This window comes from Simochromis diagramma, unplaced genomic scaffold (genome assembly GCF_900408965.1).
Source record: "Simochromis diagramma unplaced genomic scaffold, fSimDia1.1 OVJJ01000150.1, whole genome shotgun sequence".
Taxonomy (NCBI): domain Eukaryota; kingdom Metazoa; phylum Chordata; class Actinopteri; order Cichliformes; family Cichlidae; genus Simochromis; species Simochromis diagramma.
The window spans coordinates 2,498,373-2,510,776 of NW_024387083.1; the positions used below are offsets into that span (position 1 = coordinate 2,498,373).

Below are 12,404 nucleotides of genomic sequence, written 5' to 3' on the forward strand. Positions count from 1 at the left end.
ACTTTTGGATATTTTGGATCATATCCAAGTGTGAAACTCACTGTACTTGTACATAATAATACAGTTTTTGTTTTCTGTTTTTATCACAATTGTTTGAGAGGATGATCAAATCTGTAAATTGCTGCCATTTCCAAGAAAACCTTGGATCTTGAAGTAAAAGAAATCTAGTAACCACTACTAATGCAGGGCGTGGGGACATTTTAAGCCAATATCCATTTTCATCAATCACTCCAAAAAATTGATTTCCATACTTTTGCATATCCTTGTTTGATTTTGTTGCTCAAAAACATCTAGCAACTGAAATTGTAGTTACTCTAAAAGCACGATTCTCAACACTGTTGAATTATTTTAGTCCAGCAAAGTGTGAAATGGCAGGAAAACAAATTTTATAGCGCAAAAACTGACAACTCGCTAGCTTTCACAGTTAGTTTGCGAGAGCTTTTCTATAATAAAGTTGTCTTTTCCCCTACAAACAGGATCTAGCTCTTTACTAGGGGGAACTCCCCAATGTGTATTTCTTTATGCTTAAATATACATAATAAGAGAAACTTTTTCATTTTGTAATTTATTTGAATGTGATATCAGCTACTGAAGTCTCGAGTTTCACAAATTATGATAAAAGAAAGACAAATAGAAAAGCATTACACTGTGTGTTTATTGGAATTTACAATGTGTTTTAGAGACTTTTTGCTCTGTGTCATTTTGTCTTGTTATTAAGGCACTCTCAGCCAAAAAGGTTGGAAAACCACTGTTTAGTTTAAGACATTCACATTCCTTAAACGTCTTTGTAAAGACTGTTAATGTTTTTGATTAACCTTCATGTCATTTAAAATTCAAACTCATTAAATATTGTACTGTTACAGCTGTTATGGTCCTTTTACCTAATATCTGAAAGGAAGAGCTTTTTTCCCCCATTTTTTGATAACCCTGTGACACTGTAATGTAGCTGTGACTACCGTCTCTACACAAAATTTCTCTCAGACCAACTTAAACTCCATTAAACCATCAGGAAAAATGAAGAGCTTCCACTCTTGGGCTACACCTGGCCTGTCGTTATAGTCTTCAGTAAAAGAAGGGTCTGTAAATCCTCTCCCAGAAAGGTAAATGTGCCACACTTCCTGTACAGCAGCTGCTGTAGCTTCATAGCCGCTGTCCTGGTCCAGAGTACAGCGTACCTGGAAATAGCGGTCAAGTACATCAAGGATAGGATCTGTTCCAGATGGATCCCCACCAGCGTTCACCTCCGACAAGAAAGAGGCAATAATGCGGCAGGGGGCTGAACTTGAACCCCGCTGTTCCAGGACTTGCGTGAGAAAGGCAGCAGTGTCACACAGCAGCGCAGCAATGTGTGCAGCGCAAGACCTCTCCCCAGGGTGAAATCCACTTTGGCTGCTGCCCCCAGGACCAGACAGGAAGCTCTCCAGTCTGTCGACTATGATGAGTGAAGGAGGTGTAGGGGACGTGTTGGTAGGCTCATGAAGGCTAGCCACCTGCTGGAGGAGTTCCTCCACTGTCCTGGGATAGGAAAACTTGATTTTCTTTGACAAAAAATATATAAATAAATAGATTAATAATAACAACAACAATAATAATAATGATAAATACATAAACAACAAACACACAAAAAATGAAAAGCTAAATAAATCATGGTAGATTATTGATTTAACCACCTAATTTTATCACACCTAAAATACTTTTTAAATCTGGGGCTACAATTACATCTTTGTTTTAATTGCTGGGTAACTTTTTAGGCAATAATTTTTTTTGACATTTTAATAATTGATCAGCAAATTATTATGGCATTGTTGCCTGTTTTGTATTATAATCATAACCTGCTCCATTTCATCTACAAAGGCTTAAAACACAATTATAATACTAGTGTTTTTTGCTTTATCCAGCTCCACGTGACACGTGGTAATAAATGCTCAATTGTTCAATTACTTGTGATTACATGTGAGTTTCTAATTTTCTAGAAAATTGACCAGTGACCAGTTAAAATTATGCACCATATCCATGGTTGTAAAAGTGTATTAAATTATTATGTGCTTTGATTGAGCCATACAGTAATTGTAACCATGGCAGTGGCTGGTGTCTTTCTGCTGTGTTGCAACCCTAAACCACTTTCAACCTAAACTAGCCCTCAGTTATTTCTTATAATATTTATTTGTTTCCCTGACCCAAAAAAGGTTAACAGATAACAATAAAAACGGGAGTTAAAAAAAAGAGGGGTATCACGTCTGCTCAAATGTCATTTTAAACACTTACACAGGTCTGTAACGTTTATATATTCATATCATAAAACGTAAATAGCATTCACGGATTGGATGATCTGCAACTAAATGACTAAATAATTAAATAAAATGCAAGCACCTACAGTGGGGCAAAAAAGTATTTAGTCAGCCACCGATTGTGCAAGTTCCCCCACTTAAAATGATGACAGAGGTCAGTAATTTGCACCAGAGGTACACTTCAACTGTGAGAGACAGAATGTGAAAAAAAAAAAAATCCATGAATCCACATGGTAGGATTTGTAAAGAATTTATTCGTAAATCAGGGTGGAAAATAAGTATTTGGTCAATAACAAAAATACAACTCAATACTTTGTAACATAACCTTTGTTGGCAATAACAGAGGTCAAACGTTTACTATAGGTCTTTACCAGGTTTGCACACACAGTAGCTGGTATTTTGGCCCATTCCTCCATGCAGATCTTCTCGAGAGCAGTGATGTTTTGGGGCTGTCGCCGAGCAACACGGACTTTCAACTCCCGCCACAGATTTTCTATGGGGTTGAGGTCTGGAGACTGGCTAGGCCACTCCAGGACTTTCAAATGCTTCTTACGGAGCCACTCCTTTGTTGCCCGGGCGGTGTGTTTTGGATCATTGTCATGTTGGAAGACCCAGCCTCGTTTCATCTTCAAAGTTCTCACTGATGGAAGGAGGTTTTGGCTCAAAATCTCACGATACATGGCCCCATTCATTCTGTCCTTAACACGGATCAGTCGTCCTGTCCCCTTGGCAGAAAAACAGCCCCATAGCATGATGTTTCCACCCCCATGCTTCACAGTAGGTATGGTGTTCTTGGGATGCAACTCAGTATTCTTCTTCCTCCAAACACGACGAGTTGAGTTTATACCAAAAAGTTCTACTTTGGTTTCATCTGACCACATGACATTCTCCCAATCCTCTGCTGTATCATCCATGTGCTCTCTGGCAAACTTCAGACGGGCCTGGACATGCACTGGCTTCAGCAGCGGAACACGTCTGGCACTGCGGGATTTGATTCCCTGCCGTTGTAGTGTGTTACTGATGGTGACCTTTGTTACTTTGGTCCCAGCTCTCTGCAGGTCATTCACCAGGTCCCCCCTGTGTGGTTCTGGGATCTTTGCTCACCGTTCTCATGATCATTTTGACCCCACGGGATGAGATCTTGCGTGGAGCCCCAGATCGAGGGAGATTATCAGTGGTCTTGTATGTCTTCCATTTTCTGATGATTGCTCCCACAGTTGATTTTTTCACACCAAGCTGCTTGCCTATTGTAGATTCACTCTTCCCAGTCTGGTGCAGGTCTACAATACTTTTCCTGGTGTCCTTCGAAAGCTCTTTGGTCTTGGCCATGGCGGAGTTTGGAGTCTGACTGTTTGAGGCTGTGGACAGGTGTCTTTTATACAGATGATGAATTCAAACAGGTGCCATTCATACAGGTAACGAGTGGGGGACAGAAAAGCTTCTTACAGAAGACGTTACAGGTCTGTGAGAGCCAGAGATTTTCCTTGTTTGAGGTGACCAAATACTTATTTTCCACCCTAATTTACGAATAAATTCTTTACAAATCCTACCATGTGAATTCATGGATTTTTTTTTCCACATTCTGTCTCTCACAGTTGAAGTGTACCTCTGGTGCAAATTACTGACCTCTGTCATCATTTTAAGTGGGGGAACTTGCACAATCGGTGGCTGACTAAATACTTTTTTGCCCCACTGTATGTTGGAAGAAGAGAAAACTTCCATGACAACAACCCTCAAAACACTAACACACAAGGCACCTGGGCTACTAAAATGTTGTTTATCACGAGTAGTGAAAAAAAAAGCTTTTGCGAATTTGGGCACAGTTTAAACATAAAACGACCCCTACCTTTAGACTTTCTGGGCTCAGGTTGGGAACACATCTCTGCAGAGACGGTGGAAGGCTCTGGATCTGAGTCTGGGTAAAGAACATCACTTTTATGCCCATCTCCGCGGCAGCTGTGACGGAAGCCAAAAGCAGCACGGAGCGGCTGAGGCTGTGGTCTCCGACCACCAGGGTGCTGCAGGTCGTTGGTGACGGAGTAATAACTTTGACGTCCTTCTTTAAATCGGATTGTGACATAAACGTCCGAAAAACGAGCGACAAAATATCAGCCATGTGTCACAATCCCACAATCAACGCTTTACTAACCAAAAATGATGCTCTGGCTCAAGCTTCCCGCGTTTGTTTACATGGTGCACGATGGTGTTCGTGCTACTGTAGTCCGGATGCAACGCATTGTGTCCATTGTAACGTTCCGCTCGGTCCACACGGTTCATATTTCTATTAGCATTTCACCGATGTCTTCGCCTAGCTTAAAAGGAAAAACTAGATATTGCCAACGCAAAGTTTGTGAATCTATAGCGCGAGGAAGACGAGCTCAAAATGCATTGATATCAGTGTTTCCTGCGAGTCCTTACACAACTTCCGGCATGTCGGATAATCAAAGCATCAGCTGTTATGGCCAAGATGGCGCATCAGCTGGCAGAAGTGGAGGCTCCCCTGGACACAAACCAAGCCGGGGAGCAAGGAAAAGGTGTTTTGAGGCGCTGTAGGGGGAGACCCAGGCTCACAGACTCCGACCGAGCGCAGAGGCGGCTGGAATCCAGAAAGAAGTACGATGTCAGGAGGGTGTACCTCGGAGAGTCGCACAAGCTGTGGAGTGATCTCCGCAGGCGGACCGGTCTGAGCGACGCCGGGCTGGCAGAATATCTCATCCTACTCAACTCCACCTATGGAGAAAAATACCAGCAGAAATACTGCGGGTAGGAATGTGCTGCAGACACGTTATCTAATCAGAGTGGTATATTGACTAGCTGTTGTCTTCTGTCAGACATTGCTCTTCACACTTGTGCTAGTTTTAATCTTAAAGGGCACTTACTGTTATAACTGGACTCTACGAGGGTATATTTTCATAATTCACTGTTCAAAAATAATCTTTGTTTATGCCCTAGTTCACTGTTCATTCTCACTCCCCCTCCCCTTAAGCCAACTCTTTCCTGATTTGCTGCATATAGCAAACAGAAGGTTTGAAATATATGTTGCAATTTGTAACATCATATTTAATACGAGTACCCACCATTGTAACAGTATGATAAAAAGCAAGAAAAAGCACAATAGTTCAACTTTAGATAAGTACTGTTTGTTTGTTGTGACTAATCTGTTTTTTCCAAATGATGTGTTTCTGTGTTGCAGGAAGAAGATTGCCCCAGAAGTCTCGGCAAAACAGAAAAGAGGTGTGTGGAGCCATTATTACATGGGAATATTTCCAAATTAAGCACGTAGGGTTTGAGGTTGGGAATGAAGTCTGTTTAAAGCGGCTCAGTTATTTGGTGTATCAAACTGGAGCTTGCCTAAATGTTTTCTAGACAAAAGTGCTTGCATCAAGTTAAATACACAGACAATAAAGATCCAAAATTTCACAAAGATCCAGAAGAACAGTTTTGAGGTTATAACTTAAAAAGAGTATTGTATTACACATTTGTCATTATTTTTTAAGCAGTGTGTGAGTATTTATTTACTTATTCCAACATAAAACTTGAGTACAGTGCCACATCCCAACACAAATCCCTATCCTAAAGCGGATATGCATGAAATGTTTCTCATATTGTTTAAGTGTGAATGCAAATGTTACTGCATTTTCTAATGTTTTATAACTAAAAATCAAGTTTTCAACATTATCAACATGTTATGAAAAATAAAAAAATAAAAATAGTATTAATTACATAATTGTATGTGAAATGTAATCAAAGCAGTCAAACAACTAGAACTTCTTTAAATTTCGGCTGGTCTCCTTTTCAAGGGGATTGATCTCTTTGTGCACCTCTTTTAGTGCTGCTACTATTCTTAGATCACACCCTAGGTGTCTTGTTCTGCACGCTTGCACCCTCCATCTTCAAATTATCCATCTACTTCAAACCTGTGGCATAGAGCAAACAGTCATATCTGTTTCAGACTGATCAGACGTTCACCAGTCATTAGAGCCAAGTCTGCAACTCAGAAGACACTTTCAAACATTGGAAGGTGTCTTCCATGTCAAAGCCTGAGTGCAACCAGGAGCATGCTCATTTCTGTGGTGCTGCATGGAGAAATCCTTCAATAAATATCCTGATCTGTGGCACTTTGGCACTTGTTGTGCCATCATGCTGCTTAGGGCAATATTGTTCTTCACTACCTGCAGTACTTGCCACATTTGCATCCCTGCTTCACCAAAGTGAACTTGTACTTGAAGCATTGCTGTTTTGACTCAGTGGAGGAGATCTAGTGCAAGAGTTATGTTAGACCAGGACTTCCATGGAGTGATCTAAAATAGGCAGCATTTCTGCAAACAGAAAGGTCACCTTGAAGCCAACTGTGACCAAATTTAAATCTTTTTGCTTTATGGATGTTTACACTGACTCAACATTTATTCTTCTTTGCTAAGGAATCAACTTTCATGTACGCTATTACTGCACGTGTTGAGTCTTAGTTGATATGTGGTTAATCTCATTCTATAAACTGTTTATCCAACAAAAATTAATCTGCCATTCATCATCCATCTCATATGCCCCCCACCCCGCACCCCGGCATATACGCTCAGGCAGGAAGCAATGTGTGTCCAGCCTCCAGAGCCTGGTGTGTTGGTACCAGCAGCACTCGCACTCTTGCCCACACGAGCCCCAGCTTAGAGCTCTAGAGACCCAGTCCAACTTCTCCACCACTGCAGTCTGGCAATGTGAAGGCAACCACTCGTTTGTGCAATACCTTTTCTCACCTCTGGGGGAGGCAAGTGACTCTGAGCATGAGGAGGGAGTGAACAGGGACAGCGATGGAGAGTGTGCAGTCAAAACAGACGTGTCTGTAGCAAAAAACATAGTAAGCCGGAAGAGAAGGAAGGAGGCTCACAGACAGTTGAAAGGTGTGTAGAATCGTACTGTAAGTCTTTGTTTTGTTGTGTAGACTTCAGTAAATCCTACATTTCTTAATGATCAACTTGCCCTTTTATTAATCATTTTCTTTTTGTAGACATGGGAGAAAATGTGGATGTTTCTGAGGAACATCAGGAAACTGTAAGCCAGGTAGAAGAGGTTGTAGTTCCAACCCCTGAAGCCAGCGTACTGGCCTCTTCCAAGGATGCTCCGCTGACAGGACAGCCTATCTGGGAAGTGGAGATGGTGCGACAGCAAGGCTCCCTCACAGCGGCTTTTCACTCCGTCCCCACAGAGGAAGAGGAGGAGACTGAAGATCTGAGGCAAGGTAAGGATGGAGGGGAAGAAGAACGCCTCACAGAAGAGGAAGTCAGGACTGTTAGGCACGATTACGAGTGCGTTATGACGGCATCCTTAGCTGATGAACTTGACAAGTCTGATGAGGACTTGGTGCTGTCGCAGAGCCTGAGTGGCTCAGTGCGCCTGAGTGCTCAGACAGAACTGTCAGTCCCACCGACCATGCAGGTCCAAGAGCAGAGCGAACTGTTTGAGCCTCAGACTCTGCAAACGGTGGTGACCGGCTGTGAGATTCCTGACCAGAGGACGGCTTTGGAGGGCTCACAGGTAGGTAAACGAGTATCTCACAGAAATAAGACTGCAGGAGGAGTGTGTTACTCTTTTTCATAAACTACATTTCCCATCGTTCCTAGTTAATTATCATCACTGGCCCCAGCTACGAAGCCCTGGCATCCGAGGGAATCCAACTCAACATGGGAGGCGGAAATGTGGAGGAAGTCACCTGCACCGTCATTGGGGGCGTCACCTACAACCAGGTGTGCACGGCTGACTCGAAAATCAGAACAGCAGAGGATGAGGACTCCATGACAGGTGCGCTACTTTGGAACTCGAAATTTCTGGACTTTGAGATGAAATGTTCCTATATCTGTCAGTCTTTTGACGATCATTTGATACTCAAAGTGTTCAGTCTTATTGTAATAAATAAAGCATAATTAAAATTATCTGATGTTTTATGTTTGAAATGTAACGTTTGTTGCTAAAAAAATGAGCATAAAAGCTCTGAAGAAGTTTTGAAGTTGTAAGTTGTTGTAAGTTCCTAATAAAAACACAGCAATTAAATATTAAAATATTCAACTGTGCGCATCTTGAAAACTGTAAGCATTTTGTGAAAGTTTAGGTTCTAATAGGAAGCACATCCATTCTGGGAATGATTTCCACTTTTAAAAGATGCTTACAGTAATCGGCTTCACTAAGTCTGCTGGCTGACTCTGTGAGAGACTGTCACATGTCCATAACTGACATCACTGGACATGCAATAAAGTGCCTCTTTTTGTTTTGGGTTTATTTAGTGTCAGCAAACTCCAGAGAAGTATATTTACATAGATTTGAATCATACCTGTTTCATGTAAACATCCCGTCCATTGATTTCCATGTGAATAAAACACAGAACTTGAATGTTATGATATGTTCGTGCTACTGAGATGTGTCAATTCAAGTTATATAAGCATATATTTGATTATGTTTATATAAATTTATATAAATTCATGCCAGTGTATATATGTCTAAATGACATGCATTTTAGCGCCACTGCTCGCAGTGGGCATGAACTTTGTAAAACAGGAAGTTCTAGATTACCTGTGTGAATCCCTTTTGCTCTCCTGCAACATGCAGCACCAGTCTAGTTTCTGACTAAATTCAGCCAACACCTAATACCAAGAAAGAGTAGCTGAGTGTAATGTGCACTGATTTGCATTTTGTTTTCTTTACACTTTGGATATTGACTTAAATGATTTGAATTTTCTTCCCAGCACTCAGATTTGACTAATGGGAGTCTTTATGTTTTCTCTAAAAGAATTTACTTGTCGTTTCCCTGCAGGTATGACTGACAAACAACTGCTGCAGCCCAGTGTTGACACTTTGGAGCTGGGCAGTGACAGACAGCTGCAGAGGAGTCTGAGCAGGTTTGAGACTCACGTACTCAACATCATCTTAAAAGCAAATAGAGAATGCCATTGTCATCAGGTCACTGTTTTAAGTTGGTCTCCTTAGTGTGCCGCTCAGTCCACTGTGCCCCTTTTTGCAATGTCAGGTCAAAGAGAAGCAGACGAGGCCCGGTGATCGAGGCTGATGGGATGCTCAAGATGTTCCACTGTCCGTACGAGGGTTGCAGTCAAGTTTATGTAGCAATTAGCAGCTTTCAGGTAAAGTTAATTAGTCGTGCTCTGCATTTGAGCTTTTTCTGTTTCTACACGCGAGATCTAAATGTCTGCTCTCTGTAGAATCACGTGAACCTAGTTCACAGGAAAGGAAGGACAAAGGTTTGCCCCCACCCTGGCTGTGGAAAGAAATTCTACCTGTCGAACCATCTGCATCGCCACATGATCATCCATTCTGGTGAGTTCGCAAAAGACACCCCTGTGTATTGCCTGCGTGTTATCTGCATATACTTCCAAATGTAAACATGAATCTTCCTACAGGCGTTAGAGATTTTATCTGTGAGACTTGTGGAAAGTCATTTAAACGCAAAAATCACCTGGAGGTTCACAGGCGGACGCACACAGGAGAAACACCACTCCAGTAAGTTACTAATGCTTCAAACAGATCCTATTGTTACTCTTTTTAGTAATTAAACACTGAGAAGTTCAGATCACTGTTGCTTTATATTGGAATTAAAATGTGGAGCAATTGTTGAGTCACTAGTCTCTCTGGGAGCTAAATTTATTACATGGCCCCAAATATTAACATTCTCACATACATCTTGTCACCCACGTCATCGTCATCATCTGTCAGATGTGAAATCTGTGGCTACCAGTGTCGCCAGCGCGCATCCCTGAACTGGCACATGAAGAAACACACTCCAGAGGCCCACTACAACTTCACCTGTGAGTTCTGTGACAAGAGGTTCGAGAAGCTGGACAGTGTCAAATTCCACAAGTTAAAGAGTCACCCAGACAAGCAGGCAACCTGAGGTGCATTACTGGCTGGACACCTCCGAGACCAAAGGAAGTCTTCCAGTGAAGAGAGAGACTTTGCCGCGTCTGTATTGCCTTGCACGTCCAGGGCGATGAACATCAGCCGTGTTCTTACAGGCTGAGGATGAAGGCAGGAGTGATTCGGACTAACAGCTGTGCAGGACGCATGCTGTGTCAGAGGCTAATTTCCTCATTTGGTAAAGAGTGATTCCTAAATATTTCAAGCAACTGTTCACATACCAGACTTGGCAAAATCAGTCAGAATTAATTTGATATGTTTTCTGTTTTTGTTTTGTTTTTCAGGACAATTTCCGATATTAAAAAAGAAGAAGTGATTAAACATAGCTGTAAACATTAGCAAGGCTCGTTAACTAGCTTGCTAGTAACTGTTGCTTTCTGAGCTAGTTGTGCTTTGTTACATGTTCATTTTTATTTGGGGTTACAGATTAAGTAAAAGAACCGGTCACATCCATGACCAGCCCACACACCGTGTAGTATTTCCCCACTCTGTGGGAACCAATTCAGAATGCTTCTAGATCTGAGATTTGGCTAATTATTTTCAGCAACCATATTTGTTTCCTCTGGCGTGAGCAGACAGTCGTGTAATAATAAATGTTTTTGTAGGCTCTGGAAAGTGTCCTGCAGTTACATAAAGGGCATATTGAAAACATACAAAAAAAAATGTATTTTTTCATGTGTAACCATGAAGATCTCTGTTTCCTTAAACAATTCAGTTCAGTTTCATTTAAACAATGCTAAATCCCAAAAGCTGTCACCTTAAGGTGCTTTAAATAGTAAAGTCAATATAAAGTCCAGCAATCCGATGACCCCATATAAGCAAGCACTTTGCAAAAGTGGGAAGGAAAAACTCAGTTTTAACAGGACGAAACCTCCAGCAGAACCAGGCTCAGGGAGGGGCAGCCAGCTTTAACTGGTTGTGGGTGAGTGGGAAACGGGACAAAAGACACTAATGGCATAGAGCTAAAAGGTCAAAGTAGTGCATCACGGGAAGCCCCCTCTAGCTTAGGTTTATCACAGCTTAACTAAGGGATGGTTCATTGTGACGAGCCCTAGTTTATAAGCTTTATGAAAAAGGAAAATATGGGTTGCTCTGGACAAAAATACTTCATTGGTTTCTCGGCTTTGCTCGTTAAAAAGCAAGATCCTCAGCTGATTTTAATATAGCTAAACTCAAATTCGCAGTCCTTTTCCGAAGCACCATTGCTACGTTTGAATCGATTCCTGGAAGTCTCATTCTGACCACTTACATCTGTGCTCCTGGTAAAATCGACTTTCGTGTCAAAATGACTAAGAAAGTACTTTCAGTTCCTTTGGTATTTTCCAAGTTGATGAATCTCCAGGTTTTAATTTAGCACAGATATTATGTGAGCTTGGTGCAACTCTAGCATATATCTTGCCTTGGGAGCAGTACCAGGACTATAGTAGCTTTGGACCACCTGAGGCTGGGTTTGTGTCTCCTCCTGGAGTTCATTTAGTGATCTTTTGCACATAAGATGAATGTGCTAGCCACTACACCATGGACTCACTAGACTGACCTATGAGTCATAACTGTTAAGGAGACCTGTATCTCTGTCTGTGACCTGGAAAACAAGCAACCATTTTCAGTTTTCTTTGTCATTTACAAGTTAGAGTTTAAAGTCCTGAGCCATCTGATTAGTTGGAAATGGCCTCCTCAAACACAGCAACTATTGTTTGCTCTCTGTCAGTGCAGTAAAATTCAAATTTTTATCCATCCTGACAAAGTTAATTCACAACCCTTCTCCTTGCTTCATTTGGCTTCCTGCTTATTCGCCAAAACTAAATTCAAATTGGAAGAGAGTGGTTTTGGCACGTTTGCAGAGAGGAGCGATTTGCTTTTTATGGGCAGAATCACAGAACTGATCGATCCAGGTAACATAACTGGTCTGTAGGTTGTGTCTGTCTACACTGCATGTACAAATTCAAATGTAGGCTTTTCTGTTTTAGTCACTCAAGGCGACTGTTAGCTGCGTTGCTCGGGAGAGCAGTATTTATTTGACAGAGTCCAATGGGAAAGCTTGTGAGATTGATGTGACAGTTTCTCAGGAAAATTCACCTTTGTCTTCTTGTCCTGTGATATTTTTTTTTGTATTTTTATTTTATTTTTTTAAGAAAATGCACTTTTTCTTCTCTTCTGTCACTTTGGCTAACTGGTGAATCAGTAAAAAATATGTCACTATGA

General features: G+C 41.5%; 2 protein-coding genes across 3 annotated transcripts; one reads left to right on the forward strand and one right to left on the reverse strand.

Moving 5' to 3' along the window:
• Positions 1-635: 635 nt before the first annotated feature.
• Positions 636-4,430, reverse strand: swsap1 (SWIM-type zinc finger 7 associated protein 1). Its single transcript, XM_040045730.1, has 2 exons — positions 4,135-4,430; positions 636-1,538 (listed from the first exon to the last, which is right to left on the reverse strand). Exons 1-2 carry the CDS (start codon positions 4,402-4,404, stop codon positions 978-980), a joined length of 831 nt encoding a protein of 276 aa, XP_039901664.1. The 5' UTR covers positions 4,405-4,430; the 3' UTR covers positions 636-977.
• Positions 4,431-4,721: 291 nt separating this feature from the next.
• znf653 (zinc finger protein 653) lies at positions 4,722-12,404 on the forward strand. Of its 2 annotated transcripts, XR_005697875.1 has the most exons (11): positions 4,722-5,051; positions 5,482-5,522; positions 6,866-7,183; positions 7,291-7,817; positions 7,904-8,081; positions 9,088-9,172; positions 9,301-9,412; positions 9,491-9,605; positions 9,689-9,788; positions 10,002-10,380; positions 10,487-12,404. XR_005697875.1 is itself a non-coding variant. In XM_040045727.1 (10 exons), the coding sequence occupies exons 1-10, from the start codon at positions 4,747-4,749 to the stop codon at positions 10,177-10,179; spliced, it is 1,959 nt and encodes a 652-aa protein (XP_039901661.1). In that variant the 5' UTR covers positions 4,722-4,746; the 3' UTR covers positions 10,180-12,404. The 2 variants fall into 2 exon arrangements, 1 of the variants encoding a protein (XP_039901661.1); XM_040045727.1 differs by having other exon boundaries at positions 10,002-12,404.